Source organism: Scylla paramamosain, chromosome 5, assembly GCF_035594125.1.
Source record: "Scylla paramamosain isolate STU-SP2022 chromosome 5, ASM3559412v1, whole genome shotgun sequence".
NCBI lineage: Eukaryota > Metazoa > Arthropoda > Malacostraca > Decapoda > Portunidae > Scylla > Scylla paramamosain.
Window position 1 is genome coordinate 11,187,291 of NC_087155.1, and position 17,855 is coordinate 11,205,145.

Below are 17,855 nucleotides of genomic sequence, written 5' to 3' on the forward strand. Positions count from 1 at the left end.
TTTTCCTGAAATTATTTCATTGAAGGATAGATGAAAGAGGAAATCAATACATGTGAATATCTGGACATCTCAATGACAAGTGCCTTATTCAAGCTTCAAGTTATGAAATGATTATATAAAATATAATGAGACATAAGCATTTCCCTGCACCCATTCTTCTGATCATCTTAAAAATAAACATGAATTCTACAAAAACAGTACATCTAGTAGGCACAAACAAAAAATGAGTTTCTTAATTGTCGCACTGTACATACACTGGTCAAAAACATTACTGTGAAAAAACATATAAGTCAGGAATTTTACTGCTGTTCCTCAATTATTCATCAACGTAACAGTTTTAAGTTAAAAATTACTTACGTCAGCATCACTCAAGATAGAGCAAAGGAACACTGCAAAAGAGTTATTGACTATACTGGAACCTGCTGATGTCTAGATTCTTAACATCTACATACAAACTTACTGACTGACTGACTTTCCTCAATGATTCTGTTATAACTACTCTGTAAATAAATTATTTTTCTCTAAATGTATACAATGAAGTTAGAAGAATTTTCATCATATCCATTTTAAGATTTCAACATCTACTACTATCTCTAAATTCTTGACTGAAGAAAGCTTCTGCTTCATTAAGAAACAGTTACAGAAATGGATGCTCATTCTGTATTTAAAATTATTACCTCAGTCAGTTACTCACAACAGTAAAATAAGTACATATTACAGTCTTCCAGTTTTCGTGGTTACATATTCTGTACATATATGCACTTGATTTTATAATTTTGGAGCAAATTCTAAGCACTTTTATTCCAATTCTGACCTCAGGGAAACTGTATGAACTGAGTGCAGTCATAGAAACAATGTTGGAGCCACTACCTTTAAAGACTAGACTTCATGTTTCCTCTTAAAGTACAATTAAGCTTAAGTACATACCTACCAATACCATTATATACTACATATAATATCTCTTCTAGACACTCCTAAACCAGTAGGAGTGTGAAAGATATTACTACTCCTAAGCAAGCATTCTGAGCCTCTATGTTTGCATGGGTGATCAAGCAGACTAGCAGTGAAGCCCAACAGGTTTGAATCATGTATGGATTTTCTCGCTTTTTCACAAACTAGAAATTACATAAACATGTAATTTTATTTTTTTTGAGGCCTGCATGTCAGCCATAAATTCATTACATCACACTCTTTCCACTTTATGATTACATATATAACAAATTCTGGCCTACTTTGATATAAATTACTACTCATTAATTTGTGATTTACATCATTAATGATTTCATCAACAGCACAATGATGTGGAAATAAAAAGTGTGTTGGTTTTTACCTTCTCCGTGCCAATCGTTTGTAATAATTGTATTCATCACATATTGCTAGATATATGGATTCAAGTTTTAGGCTTACTTTTCCACATCATTACTATCTAATTCTATCTTATAATTGTGAATACCAATTTTATCAAATTTGTGGAAAGAAAGAGCCAGTTCTATTAAACAATGAATAAGGATGATTTCTTATTAAATCAAGATTATTATGTTTATCATGTAAGATAAGCAACAGGTTGCTTCTCAGTCTTTAAAACCAAGTGAAAAATAAATGTAAACTTGCATCTTTAGTTGTATTTAGCAAATAAAAGATATTAAGATTTTGGATACAATTTACTACTTTACATCAATAACAATAAAAAATAAATCAAGTTCTTGACATCAGAAACACAAGAAGATGCAGCACCCAATCCCATGTTACCTTTTTTTGGCAAGAAGCGCTATCAACCAACTCACCGAGAAAGGTTCTCAGTCGCAGTCAATAATATTCCTTCAATTAGAGCCATATTTTTCACAAAGATGTATTTTGTCCTGTTAAGGCCATTGGGAATAATCTGATAACTGCCTTCACCACAGCACTTCTGATGAGTGAATACAACACAGAAGATGATATAATGGTCTTCACTTGTGTATGTCTCAGCAAAGCACTTTGGCACTATGTTGGCACTGGAACATAAAAGGTAGTACCACATCAGGAGAAAGTTACTTCTGTGCTAACCTAACAGGGACAAGATGTGTGGTACCAAAGACATATAACACAATTGTAATAACGTGAGTAGCTACATGACTTAATAAAAAATGGGTTACAACATTCAAGGAACTAATCATATGAGATTCCAGATCCTTAATGCTACATACAGTGTATTTACTGGTATGATTTGTCTTGTCGCCTACCTCTGAAGTGTACATAAAAATATACAGAACATGTATCTTATGCTAGTTTGGAAATATATACAAAGGAATATGGAGCTGGGAAATGGTTCAGGTTGGTGATGTACACTTTTGCCACATACACGATGCTCTCGGATGTGACCTACATTGATGCTTCTATATAAACATTGGTGATATGGCATGATCATGACATCAACTCTGAACAATCCATAGGTCACCTTCCATGGGAGCTTCCAGCTTAAGCCAGCCACCTCCAGACTCCCTGTCACTATGTCCCACAGCATGTTGACATTACATTCATTAATACTCAATTGTTTTATCTTAAACTAGATTACATGGAGTTCTCTTTAAGATTAAAGAACAAGCTGCCACTGCACAAAATGCTTCCTTCGTATAAATTAATCCTGCGAGATGTAGTCTAACTTTATTGGAAGTTGTGAGATTCAACATCCAAGTGGGCAGCCTTCATGGCTATTAGTTATCAAAGTCTTGCTTTGTACACCTGAATGTTAAAAATAGTAATGAAAATTATTTCAATAATAATAATAATAATAATAATAAAAATAATAATAATAATAATAATAATAATAATAATAATAATAATAATAATAATAATAATAATAATAATAAAATAAGAACAGAAATAGTAATGTAACTATTTGTAAACCATGCTGAGATTTCCCATAAGGTGGGGTAGCTAAGACGAAAGAATAAAAATGTAATAACAATGATAATAATAATAATAACAATAATGATAATAAGAATAAGAGTGATAAAATGAAATGAGATAACACACAAGGGACACTCAACTATATCACAGGTTTTGAGGGTGAAGCTTCAGCTGGTCACTGTTCATTCATGCACATCACATTCCCACTTGTACACCCGTACATATGTCCTTTCTGTCCCCTATGGAGTGAAATACTCTGATGCAAACATTTCTTTATAAATTTTTGAGGACCTATTACAAACTTAACACAGGGCAATAGAAAATAGACTTCATGTTCAGCAAGAACATCTTTTAAGAATGCATTTTTAAGGTCCATTTAAAAATCTACATTACTTGGGGAGGAATTTACACTTAACTATATAATGTAATTACTTCTAAACTTTGGAAGTTTTCACTGACTTCAATAGTTCCTATTTTCACTTTGTTGTATGCCTAGCCCATGCCATGCGCTGCAGCTGAGCCAGCGTCTCCTGCCGGGAGACTCGCTCACTGGCAGTGCGCGTGATGGGTCCATTCAGATTGCGGGGAGTACCAAGGGGAGTTGGTCCATAGGGACCTAGAGTGACGGCATCTTCTGGCACTTGGGCCAGACGATGAGGCTCTAAAGCATAGAGCTGTGCCACAGCCTGGGTAACACTCTCCCCTGAGGACTGGCCGCTGCTGTCCCGTTTGAGGTCACTCTCACTGCTGAGGGAGGGGGTGCTGCTGCATTCCTCAGGACGCTGAGCTAATCGAGGTCGAGGGACTCCTTGCAGCTTGGAATTCATAGAAGGTTCCTGTTGGGGCACAGCCAGGGTTACTTCCCCAGCATTGTTTGCATCACCTCCCCACAAAGGTAAAGGGTGTATTAGTGGCCCCACAGAGACTGAACGGGCCAAGGTTTCATTAGAGTGAGGAACAGTACTAGATTCTTGGTTAAGCCCACTAGGCAGCCCGTCAGAGGGGGAAGATGCCGAGTGGATTGGGGGAGATGGGGTTGGGAAGAGGAACTGATGGTGAGCTATACTTGGGGAGGGTGTGGGTGGTAGTTCAGAGGAGTGGAAGAGGAGGGATGCTGTACCCCCAAGATCCAACGCTGCAGCTAACTGGCTACTGTGGCCAGGGCTGGCATCGGTCACCAAGAGCTGGCCAGAGAGAGAGCATGAGTTGGCCACTCGTTGCAGCAGCCACTAAACACCATGCTTCTGCAAACAAAAGACACTACTGAGCCATGCATGCCTCAACACAGGTTACTTAGCCACACTGGACCTCTGAGGTGCAGTATCCTTGGTGGAGGTCAGTGGTTAGACTCTACTATTGCAGTTAGTCACAAAACAAACGTCTACAAAAGGTCTACAGACAAAAAAATATTGAAACAAAATCAAATAAATTATGTCACAAAAATACCATGCTATTCAGTTAGATAAACATACTGATGCAAGTAGCTTAATAATTAATCAATAAGCTGATAAGTGAACATATCCATGTAACCTATAAATGATGGCAGAATTTTAGGAATGACTTTACATCTTTTGACAAGCAATGTTGCTTTCACAATCATGGATAAAATAATAAATATTGCAAAAACAAGTGATTGCATTTTCTCAGATTACTGTGATGAATTGGACTTTTCCCTTTGGCAAAAAGAAAGTTTACCAAAATTCAAGGTCTATATAATTATATAATAGGCATGAAAACAAGCCATGAAAACAACAAACTACCATCTATTTGTATTAAGAAATTGGAAGGCTAAACTACTTTAATTCAGAGTCACCATCATCTTTTTCCACAATTATTCATCACTGCCACCCAAAGTCTATTCAACACATACATAGACTGAAGATATTATGTTCCATCAAGCATGTCACTAAGGTTTGCTATGAGACAATGCACAGTATTCATTCCACCATTACAATACATATTCAAGAACAACATGGCTCTCATTTTTCACAGAGATAAGTAAGAGGAAGAACTATGCACTGAGATTGAAAACACTCCTAAGTGAAAACTATATGCCTATGTATATTCAAATATACATATAAGAAAAATTTCTAGTCTAAACATGCCTCTTTGAGGAAGGGAATGCTACAAGCAACATGACAAACAGTTGCCATCATGTAAGGTTCATGGAGGGCTAAGTTTTCTCACTTTAATAATCCCCGATGATCACTCAGATTTTTGCATGGAAAAACTCCTTAATCTTTAAATCAATGAATATCAATAATTTTACAGATTTTATCAATGTAAATTCACCACTGATACTATAGAAAATTTTCACATCCTTTAGATACACATCATCTTGTAAAACTTCATGAAATTTATTACTCAGTATAAGAAAGATAAACACAAGTCTTAGAACGAACTAACTTGAAAATGCATTTAAAAATGTGCATTCTATTTAAAAAAAAAAACTCAAGTCAACAAGAAGTACTGAAAGGGGAAACCACACTTCAAGCCCAAAATAACTCTAAAATCATGAAATATCAGCCATTTAAGTTGGAAAACTAAGAACAGTTCAACCTAAGAACAGTTCAACAACTCTGGGTTGTAATCCATCAGTGTCACTGGCATTATATCATTCCAGGCCATTCAAGTTATTTGCACATTCTTTCAGTTTTAATATATCAACAATTTCATTTTCTTGAACATCTCAATTATGTATGATATTACTAGCTGTCCAACATTCATTTTCTCATTGATCTGATAAATAATCAGAAAAACTAATTTCATGCAAACTAATAGTCAATGGTTATTTATTTTCCTTGCAACAGGGAGGACATGGCCAGGCTGAACACAGTGGGGAGGAATGGAGGAATACTACCACTGTAATCCCAGCATGTTATGAAAAGTGGCTGATTGGGGTGGAGCAAGGGGGACCATCTACCTTGAACGACACACTTCACAAATTAACACAAATCACTACAGTCCACAACAAAGGAGGAACACAGCCATTACAGTATCAGTGGTGTATCTAAATGGACCTCAGTAACACTTGAAACTAAAAGAAAATTTCCAATGATCACATTTGAAGGCAAAATAAGCCATGCAACACCAACATCTTTCTCTCTCCTTTTTTTCCTTTTTATTTTACTTATTAATGGAAAAATTATTTAGCTATCAAAAGATCTCTAATACTTCAATCACAGTAATCTTACACTTCTAAGTTTAAAAAAAAAAAAAATATAGCAAGCCATTTTCTAATAATTTTACTTCTACAACAATAAAGGCATGACATCTGCTCATTGCTTATCAACATGAATCTCTACTAGAGTTCAACAAACAGCAAGAAAAGACTGGTAGATGCAGATATAGGCAAAGATACTGGGAGAGGGAGACAGACTGATGAATAAATGTTTCCGTAATAAACAGTCACTGATTATCTAATGTAAGTGATGAGTAGCCAAACCAAATTGTTGTATATTAGGTATTTCTGTATTTTCTCCTTTAAAAATTACAACCTACCTGAGATTTTATCTCTGGAGGTGAAGGAAGAAGCTGTGTGGTTGGCATGCCACCACCACTCCCACTCATCTTCAGCTCCATTTCCCGAACCTGCAACACCAATGCCTGGATGTGTTCCAGGAGCTCCTTGTTGTGCACCAGTAGTTGGTGAGTTCGAGCCTGGAAAGAAGAAATTAAAATAAGTCAATCCTTCAGAAAAATAGATATCTAAATGACATAACAACAATGTGCCCCACTGAAAGATAAAAGGAAAACGTCAAGAATATATCATAAACTGAAATAATGATGAGTTTTTATGCAGTGAAGTAATGACCATTAAAAAGTTTCTATTATGGAGCTTTTCTTGCCATATTATATGGCTACTGTATAGGTATGCAGCAGGCATCTTCTAAGTGACTCCCAGGTGCCAATGGGAACATTCAATATTGTCAATAAATTGCTGCAAGGTAAAAAGGGACCTGGTCTGGAAATTATCGGTTGGTAATGGGTAAATGATGGAAGTTCGGGAATCTATCACTGCTTTGAGGTTGTAGAGTTCCAGTCAGCTTGCTGGTATCCCAGAGGTGAGGCAGCTGGTGGCGAGGCAGCACTAACCAGGGTGGGAGGGTAAGCCAGCAGCAAAAATGGCTTTATGTAGTCTCCATCAGCAGTAAAACTACTTGTTAAAATAATATTTATTAAATATATTTTCATACTAAATGTGCAGGACTGATTAATGATCTAAAACTCCATGAATGGAGTCAATGAAATGAAAAGACTGGAGATCCTTGATATACAGGAAAGCCAAAAGAATATTTTGAAAGACTTAGAGAGCATTTGGTTTGCAGAAATCTATGAACCTAACAAAAACCTTTGAAATATAAAATATTAATAGGAAAAGTACAGAAAGTGTGAGGTGAAGTCCCAAAGAAATTACCAAGAAGGCACGTCTTAAATACCTGTTTTAAATTATTTATTAAATATTTTCATTAGTGAATATTAGAGACTCATTTTAAGAAAGTTAAAGCATAAGCTCTGTCAGCAACTGTATTATAATAAGATTTATCTACTGGTTCTCTATTAAAGAAAAATTGCAAGTTACATTTGTAGTTTTATTTTTTTCATTTTTTTTTTATTTTATTTTATTTATTTTTTTTTTTTCATTATTGATGAAAGATTTTAAGGGAAGATTACTTGCTTTAATCCACCATTACTGAGTTGCTCTTTTAGTGTTGTAATATTTGTCAATACATGTACTCAGTACAAGAAGCCAGGCAATCCTTCACTCAGTGACGTCAAACAGGAATAGCTCTCATAGTATTCACGAGCAGTAATTTTAAAATGAGCAATCATAGTAAAGAAGCAAGTAAGAAATCAATTATCTAATTTAACAAAGTCTTGACCACAAATCACTACATGCAATGGAAAGATTTCTCAAAGCATCTGTGTGTGAATCTGTGGGATACACTATTCAGTTCAACCTGATGAATTACACTGCAGAGGATAGCACACAGTGGTCTCTTGCCCTTCATTGATGTAGTTTAAAGTTGGGTCAAACAAGAGACTCAGAAACGAATCAATAAATTATTTTTAAAAGTACATATGTTAATCACAAAGACAACTATGTCACCATGTGTGCTTACAAACACTAATCCTGCAGGTTTCTTATCAATTTTGCTACCACTGACATTACATTACTATAACAGGTCATGTTTCTTCTTTGAATAACTTCCTGAAGAACATGGACATTCTTGCCAACTACACTATTTCTAACACTAAGCCGTGAAAAATATGAGTACATTTTGAAATTGGGCTTATTACTGACCTGGGCCTCTAGCCTGGCTGCTGTCTCAGCTGCCAGCTGATCCCTCAACAAGTGAACCTGAGACACTGCTGCCTGAGTCTGTTGCTGCTGTTGCTCAAGCTGTTCTCTCAGCAGCTGTAGCTCATGGTGCACTGAGAGTGGAGTGCCAGCCATGGGTAAAGAGTCACCTGATGGCAGAGGTTCACTAAGGGGAGATGTGTAGGTTTCCCCAGCACCCTGTGGAAGAGAAGATTTGTCATCAATAAGTCTATAATTATTCATCTGGAGCAATTAAGGACAAAAGAAATCACTCCAGTTTATATCACTTGTTTGCTTTATGGATAGAGGCCACACCACTGAAAGAGGTGGATGGAAGCCACATCATGGAAAGAGTTCTGACCTTCTTGTGTTCAATGAGTTAAGTTTTCTCTTTTGGCTTTCCTAACAAATGCAAAAAAACCTGCAAATGCTATAAACTGTTCTACAGGTGCCGAACACAGGCACTTGTTAAGGCCTCAAAACTATTGTTAACATAAAACTGTTCAGGAAAATCTCTCTCTCTCTCTCTCTCTCTCTCTCTCTCTCTCTCTCTCTCTCTCTCTCTCTCTCTCTCTCTCTCTCTCTCTCTCTCTCTCTCTCTCTCTCTCTCTCTCAAAAAAAAAAATCAATCAATCAATCAATCAATCAATCAATAAATAAATAAATAAATAAATAAATAAATAAATAAATAAATAAATAAATAAATAAATAAATAAAGTAAATAAAATAAATAAAAAATAAAAAAGGCTGGAATAAAAGATTATTATTGTATGTCTTGTATGTCATTCAGCTGCAGGTGATATGTAGCAATGTATCTATGATGATTTGGGACAATGAAGTCAGCAATCTGTCATGTATGCATAACAGCTGATTCAGTTATTCTTAATCAACATGTGAAGTTTTCATTCACGTGACATCAATACGTTCATTCAAACCTAGAAAAGTCTGGATAAAAATCAGTGAAGTTAAGAGAGCTGCTGAGAGCACACGTTTCAGTAATTTTGTATTTTTATAAAAATATACTTTCATTTGTGGTAGAGCAATGTCTTGTCGAAAGAAAACAACAAACTCCAGCAAATGAGACTTCAGCCATATCACTTTATGGCACTACTTACGTATATTAACTAATATGCCTGAATGAAAGAAAAAAAAAACTCAGTCGTCGGATGGCTTATGCACGGTTCAATAATTGCACACACACACACACACACACACACACACGTGCGCGCGCAGTCTTGACAATCACATGTTCATCACGTGATCCTCAAGATCATGATGAACTGTACAGAAGACTCACTTTGAGGAAGATGTCTGAGCCAGCAGGGGGCGCCAGGGGCTCCAGTTTGTTGGGTCGCTGTAGCAGGTGCTCCACGGAATCTTCGTTTACAGAGTCCGAGGGAGTGAGGGTGACTAGGTCCTCCTGGGTGCTCTCTGTGTCCAGTAGATCTAAAAGAAAAGGCCCTTGTTACTATGCACGCAGCGTTAGAGGAACACAGGTTACTATAACGTGCAATATTTAGTCCAGAAATTGATGATAGTTCCATGCCATGACTGGTAGCAGTTTATCATCAGTTTTCTTGTTCAACAACATTTTCGTGTATTCTTCGTATCACGTTCCTTATCTTCAGATGTTGAACCGTCGCACCCTCAGGAACGAGACTACAGTAACTGTCATGGCTGATGGTGCACGAATGAATGGATGCTGATGAAGAGAAGTTCGTGGATCTTCTTTAGGTGTTGGCAGTTTGCAGTTCGGCTTTTTACCAAGTGACCGAATGGCATTATAGTTTTCTTTTTTTTTTTATGAACATCTAATATATATATATATATATATATATATATATATATATATATATATATATATATATATATATATATATATATATATATATATATATATATATATATATATATATATAAAGTGAAATAAAAATAACTTCTAAGGTTCAGAAATGAAATCATAGGCGAGCCACCTGGGAGCACAACGAAGGTGCGTGGCAGCATGATTGTACTCTCGGCACATGTTACAGCTGACAGAAGGCTTAATTAACACAGTGCCATGTTGTTTGCTCGTTTAACATTACGTGCTTAATAATACGTCTCCCGCCTCTCTCTCTCTCTCTCTCTCTCTCTCTCTCTCTCTCTCTCTCTCTCTCTCTCTCTCTCTCTCTCTCTCTCTCTCTCTCTCTCTCTCAATACCCTTTCATTATTCAGAAACCTATCGTTTAATGTGCAAACACATTTCAAAATGCATACAGTGTATTTAACGGTCAAATATGTAAAAAAAAATTCACATCACTCACCTTTCTTCAACTTCTCTGTGGACGCGTCTGAGCCCTGCTCGCTCGTTTCGTCTTCAGCGGAATCCTGAGACTGCGGCGTGTCCTTCACGGAGATCTTGTGACACACCTCGAACGCTTGCCCCACTGTTCTTACCACTCTCATTGCCTGGCTCTGGTGAAAAAGTAAAGTCGTTAGTTACTAGTATCGGAATCCACCTGAGCAATAATATGCACTGTGCCAACTAAGACTCCCCACTCAACTAAGCTTGCCAATACTACTATACAACCCTGTCCTTGTCCAGCTCCAACTTTCACTGGCGCCATAGGATCCGGAAGGCGCCCCGCACAATTCATTCTTCATTCACTAGGTTCCCTCTAAGCTGCAGATAAGCTGACTACAAATATGTACCTTACCAGACCTAAACATAAAGTGGAGGGAATAATCTATATGCGGAAATGGCCTTACTTAAAAGAAAACCAATGACCTTACACGATACAGTACTAACAGGGACGTCTCCTGCATGGATGAAAACAAAGGTAATTTTTCACAGAAGCTAAAGCTTACATATGATGAAGCCCACACTAAGCATCACTCACCTGTACTCATGCTGTCCAGCGCAATGGTAGACTTGTTCTGTGAGTAACACAAGGTTACAAACAAGTTTTCTACAAAAGGTTTATCATATTGCACAGGTTACCGCTGCAGTATTATAACTATTACCAAAATTCTCACCTCTAAATCAATGTCCTCGATGCTAAGAGCATTGGCCGCTGCATTGGACTGGCTTCTCTGCCGGCCATTAACTATTCCATGCTCTGTAAGGAAAGTCACGGCCTGCTGGACTGGTGATGATCTTTGTTTCTTTAGTGAGCTGTTGCGGGATGCAGGCTTGGTCGGTTTGGTGTGGCCTGTGGTACCCTTGCTGCCACTGGGGGGCAAGGACCTCCCTGGACTGGGTTGCAGCGACACGGCTCTCCCGTGGCGCTGGGGCGGCGGACTGACAGGTGTCTTGGATGACGAGGCAGCCAGCGGGTTGGAGGAAGATTTTAAGGTAGGTGAGGTAGGATGGTGAGCAGCAGACATTTTGGCCTCGGATGAAGGTGGTTGGTTAGCGGCGTCTTTCGAGGTCGATGGAGATTCTTGAGTTGAAGATGCCTTGGCCGAGGATGTGGAGACCTGAGTGGGCACTGTCTTACTGGTGGGTGTTGACTGCTGGCTGGCGGATCCCTGGCGTAGTGGTGAGGCAAGCTGGCTGCTCGCTGCATGGGTGGGACTGGTGGGTGGAGTTAATATAGGTGTCGGTGCCCCAGCCAAAATGCTCGGGTGAGAGAGAAGACCGGGATTGCCGAGCATCGAGGTTACGCCGGACACAGTTCCAGACGAGGTAACACCCTGGGACACCGCGGTGGGAATCATATTCGCGACCCCCGGTACGCCGCCCAGGGCACTGAAGCCACCCAAACCCACGATGCCAGCTATACTGTGAGGGCGGCCAAAGCCCTGTCTTGCCGTGTGTGGGTGGTGGTGTGAGGGGGGCTGGTCGCCAGATTGATGGTGTTGGCCCGAATGATCATGGGACGGATGGTGCAGCACGGAATGGGGAGGCTGAGTTGTACTGTCAGGAGGACGGCGAGAAGACGTGTGGCCGCCGTTCCTGGACGGAGTAACAACTTCTGGTTCCCGGAAGGACAGTTTCTTACGTGGACGGTCGTCCGGGACGCACATCGCGGCGTCTGTCCCCCCCGAATGCTTAAGCATGTCGCCTTGGGGCAGACCGGTGGCGCGGCACGGGCTGAGGTGTCCTATAGCCGCTGACAGGCATGAGCTTCACCGTCATGGGACGTATGACCGCTCACCCATTGCCCACTTCAGTTCAGATGTAAATGTCACCACCATCATCAACCCGAGTCAGCTCCTCTCACCACACCAATAAACAACCAACTTGCGCCCAATGGCTTTCTCGCCCACTCGCGATGTCAGTTTGTTATAACACAATACGGAACCTGTGTATCTTACGTTCTCTTAATTTTATCATTATGGCTTGCGCTCACAGCCTTTTTCCCACTGGCCTTGTCTGCACAGCTCGATGGTAACACTTCCTCTGCCTCGTGCAACGCCCTGGGTAACTAAGCGCTACACTGGACTCATAGTGACGTCAGGGGGCGAGACCAGACCTCATGGCAACACTTGCCGACAAGGTGTGTTATTTTGTTTGGACGGGCGATAGTAAACACTCCAGTGGCGCCTCGCCTGCGTCATTTCTCGGTAACTTGTGGCTGTGACACTTCATGTAAACAAGTCATAATCTGTGCTGACGGATGAGTCGTGTCATTCAGAATTAATATAAGAAATGCACCTCAAGACACCTTTATTAAAATAGAAGCCACCAGGAACATCCACATCACCTGTTTCTTATAATTATGACAATGACATGATTTAGATTATTATACGCATTATAATGTTTGATTCGTAGAAGTATTACGTATGCGTAGATGAACAAATGTGTTTTCTCTCTCAGTCTAGCACTAATGAACACTCCCTAAAGATATCAAGATAAACTAACAAATACATGAGGACGTAGGGACAAAAAAAAAATCTGGAGGAGGGAAGGAAGGGCCGGGGTGGCAAGGTGTGTACAACTCTGGGACCGCACTCGATGCCAATTGTTTCCCGGAGAAGCAGGGGCGAGTGCCAACTAAGAACATCCCCTTCCTCCCTCCCTTCATCTCCCCCTCCCTCCCTCCCTCCTCCTCGTGTCTTCGCCATCCTCGCCCGTTACTTCCATGCATTTTCTCTCGGTACATCCTGTTGCCTCACTGCTAATATCTCACTTTTCGACTGCTATTATACATTTATTTGCGATGATTCTTAAATGCGCGCTGGGTCTCTCTCTCTCTCTCTCTCTCTCTCTCTCTCTCTCTCTCTCTCTCTCTCTCTCTCTCTCTCTCTCTCTCTCTCTCTCTCTCTCTCTCTCTCTCTCTCTCTCTCTCTCTCTCTTCCCTCCCTCCCCTCTCCTCACCATGCCGCAGGAGAGCCTTTGCATGCCAAGTTGTGTGTCGAGACAGGTGGCGGAGGCAGAGGAAGGGTGAGCGAGACAGGTGAGTGTGTGAAACAGTAGGTAAAGAAGCAGGTGAGGGGATAGCGGAGGGGGGGGAGGGGAGGGGAGGGGAGGGAAGGTGTGAGAGACAGGTGTAAGGGATCATGTAGAGAGCTGATGATGATGGTAGGAAGAATCCCGCACCCACGAAAATAAAGAAAAGGAAAAAAAAAAAAAAAAGGAGCGATAATTAACTGATTTCATCCTCTCACATCAAAAACTACAAAGAAAGGTATATTTTTACCCCCTCAGGTCACATTTACTACTTTTCATAATTTATATTCCTCATCAGTAAGGTGTGATAGACAGACAGACAGACAGACAGACAGACACTCACACGGACAGAATGTGTAGGGTGAGGGGTCCCGCCGCTGGGTCCCCGCCAAGAGGAGGGGGGGAAAGCGCCCCCTTATACACTAATACCACTATAAATTTAACCAGCAAGGAACGCTAAAGTCGGTTCGTGTAGGTTTGTGGCAGTGTATCTGTAGCCAAACACACACACACACACACACACACACACACACACACACACACACACCTTGAACATACATTTACGCTAAAGAATAAGTAAACAAAATATAATAATAATAACAATGATAGTTATGATGATGATGATACTACTACTACTACTACTACTACTTATAATAATAATAATAATAATAATAATAATAATAATAATAATAACAATAATAATAATAATAATAAAAATGATAAGTTATGATGATGATGCCAATAATAATAATAATAATAATAATAATAATAATAATAATAATAATAATAATAATAATAATAATAATAACTCACATCCATACCCTACAGTTCTTTCCATCATCATCCCATCAGATCTCTCATTTCTCGCTCACAACCGCCATTTTCTTCGTTCCCCCCAAGCAATGAACCACCACTTCGCCCCACCACAAGCAACAATGAAGCGAAATCCACAAAATCCATATCCATCAATGATCGACACGCCTTTGTCAGACTACAGGCGTTTGGCATCTGGCTTCCTCCTCTCGTCTCTTCAGTACAAAGAGAACATTCCCATCGAGGACTAGATCTGCCACCACGTACGTCCAATGCTATCAATAAAAAGGGGAAAAACTGTGAATTTACCCATAAAAAACGATGCACTATCACTTGATTATCAGAAGATCCAATGAATTGACTAAGAAACGCCATAACGTCATAAATCTGTGAACATATATGCAGCTAATCTGGCTCTAATAAACACCATACAATCACTATATTATCAGAAGACCCAGTAAATTGAGTAAGGAACGCCAAAATGCCAGAAATCAGTGAGTATGTAAAGAGTAGATCTGGTCCCAAGAAAACATGGTACCATCATCAATATCCTATCGAGAAATACATGGAATTTGTCCTCAAGAACCACGACACTAACAACGCACAGATAAACAAAACAGTGAATCTGACGTTAAGGAAATACCACCATAACAAAAGCTCATATTATCCTCCAAAGAACATCAAACTATTCAAAACACAGAGAAACTATCCCTAAGAAATACAATAATATAAAAAGAAACACAATAACATCACGAAAAAGAAAGCCTTCATTTCACCATACTAAAGCGATTAAAAAAAGTAAACAAAACCACTTACACTGCTCTCCAAAACAACCATACCATTGAAAACTGAAAAATTATCTCCGAAAAACACTAAATTCCCCCATAAAAAAATTTAAAAAACACCAAAAACCAATGACTTTCCACTATACTAACAACACACCATTAGGAAAAGAAGTGGGTTTGTCCCAAAAAAACTCAGGCAAGCCAACACCCTTCAGTCATTAATCTCCGGGACTCGCAAATTGAGGAGACGCTGCACGGTCAAGTAAGGTCACCTGTGCCATAAATCCTGGCGGAGTGACCTCGTGCAGCGCGCCTCAGTGGCTACACCAGCGAACCAATCAGGGAGGGAAGGTGGATTGACGTCACAACACAGTATAAAAACCTGAGAAATAGCGGTGTTTGTAAATAGAGTAGGAGGTCCTCTCTCTCTCTCGCTCTCGCTCTCACTCTCCCTCTTCTTCACTCTCTCTTTTCTTAGTACTATTCTCTCTCTCTCTCTCTCTCTCTCTCTCTCTCTCTCTCTCTCTCTCTCTCTCTCTCTCTCTCTCTCTTAATGAACTGTTTTTTGGCGAACAACTTGAAATAAATGTTACATGTACGCAAAACACACACACACACACACACACACACACACACACACACACACACACACACACACACACACACACACACACACACACACACACCTGAGAAATATAATAAAAGAGAGAGAGAGAGAGAGAGAGAGAGAGAGAGAGAGAGAGAGAGAGAGAGAGAGAGAGAGAGAGAGAGAGAGAGAGAGAGAGAGAGAGAGAGAGAGAGAGAGAGAGAGAGAGAGCGCAAGCATACATAAATCACAATATAGCTTCCTTAACTAGCGTCAAATACCCCCAGCACAAAACACCTGCATGAGTAAGTGCCTTGTAACTTCCCTCCACCTAATTATTTCCCAGTCAAGCCGCTCCCCACTCTCGGCAACCTCATAACCCCACTGCATTCCCCCTCCCAGACTGCTCCACTGCCAGAGACACCCTCATCGTGAACCCATTAGCTGATAACATCCTTGCTATACACACAATATCGTAACACACACTACATTACTACCTTCACAAGTTCTCTCGAATACCGTGCTCTTAAACTGTTTCTTTGTTATTATGACAAAGGAATGATTTCTTAGTTAATTCCTAAGTTGTTTGATGCACGATTTTTAAATACGTTTCTTCTATTGTATTTATCGAAGTGCCTTGTCCTTGTACACGTTGGCGGCTATGGACTATATCTTTTCTACTATCACATACTCCATAACACATCTTTTTCTCATGGTGTTTATACTAACCTCCCAAATACCACCGGTATGTCATAGGTACATCTTATACAGTGCAGTCGGGCCACATAAAAACTCCGCATGCCTTTTAGATGTTGGCGATTATGGAATTAGGCACCTTTCCTTTTATTATACACACTGCTATTTGGTACAGTTTTCCTTAATTACTTATTACTCCGAGACATGTTTACTTCTACAGTCGCCTCCAATCTTTAAACCAGGTAGAAAATGAAAAATCTATTCTCTTTCATGTCTAGCCCTCTCGTAGATGCTTACAAAGATTTGTTGCACTGCTTCTGGTGATATTAATTGTTTCGTATCGCAGTGAAACGGTTAATAAATACAACCTCTCGTCACATTACTCAAACTAACCTCCCGAGTGCCACAGCTATATCACAGGTACGTCTATACAGAACAGTCGCACCTCGCAGGAACCCCACAACCCCCCTTCTCGCAGCGCCTTCTGTCAATCAATCAGTGAACTACGGGGAGAGTCACCGCGCCTCTGCCAATACTCCTCCTTATCCGCCACACCGCGCCCTTCAGCCGAGCCTCTCCCTGTAGTAGTCTCGGTGTATGTAAGTGGAGTAAAATATTTCATCACAAGTAAAAATGTCTCTCTCCAGGGTATTTTTGCCGCGAGCTGTTTCTTTTGGCACAGAAGGGAGGACCTAAATGACTCGTAAACAGGGAGAGAGAAGAGGGAAGGAAGGAAGAAAGGCTAAAAAAAGATGAGAGAAGGAGGAAGATTGGGAAGAAGAGGTTCGGAAGTGAGGCGAAGAAATGCGTGAAAATATTGAAAGTGAGTGTGTAAATATTACCTGAAAATGTTAGGAGAGAGAGAGAGAGAGAGAGAGAGAGAGAGAGAGAGAGAGAGAGAGAGAGAGAGAGAGAGAGAGAGAGAGAGAGAGAGAGAGAGAGAGAGAGAGAGAGAGAGAGAGAGAGAGACTGACACACAAATAATTCTACCAAAATAGAGACAAAGACACTGACACAAATACAACTAAACAAATAAATATATGCACAAAGAAAAAAACACACAATTAAAAGAATAATAATAAGAAAAAAAAACAGTATCTTCTGCAGGACAAAAAGAATAAAAGAAGAAGAAAAAGTAAAGAGGATTAAATAAAGTCTCCTCTTCCTTGCTTGTTCCTCTCCCTTTCCTGCTGCGAGAGAGGAACTGAGGCACAACTTCCTCCGCACTGTGCTTGTCTAGAAGGTATATTATAGATGTTGTCGCCCTCCCGGACCTGCAGCAGCTGCCTAGTTTATTTCCAACGTCATTTATAAGAAGGCTAATATTGTGCTATTCATTAACTTGATTCTTGCACTTCTGGGGAGTCTGGCTTCTTCAGTCATGCATTT

The 17,855-nt window shown here is 39.8% G+C and overlaps 1 protein-coding gene across 7 annotated transcripts in view; it reads right to left on the reverse strand.

Moving 5' to 3' along the window:
• The window catches only part of LOC135100522 (carboxyl-terminal PDZ ligand of neuronal nitric oxide synthase protein-like), a 78,104-nt gene continuing 60,249 nt past the window's right edge, over positions 1-17,855 (reverse strand). For 2 of the 7 annotated variants that reach the window (XM_064003488.1, XM_064003489.1), the window contains exons 2-7: positions 11,228-12,801; positions 10,516-10,666; positions 9,510-9,658; positions 8,195-8,410; positions 6,391-6,549; positions 1-4,073 (exon numbers count right to left, since the gene is read on the reverse strand). In XM_064003488.1, the coding sequence (XP_063859558.1) occupies positions 3,366-4,073; positions 6,391-6,549; positions 8,195-8,410; positions 9,510-9,658; positions 10,516-10,666; positions 11,228-12,253 (2,409 nt within the window). In that variant the 5' untranslated portion in view covers positions 12,254-12,801 and the 3' untranslated portion in view covers positions 1-3,365. Of the gene's footprint in view, positions 4,134-6,390; positions 6,550-8,194; positions 8,411-9,509; positions 9,659-10,515; positions 10,667-11,227; positions 12,807-17,855 lie in introns of all 7 variants that reach the window. The other 5 variants (XM_064003491.1, XM_064003490.1, XM_064003493.1 and 2 more) reach the window with 5 other exon arrangements.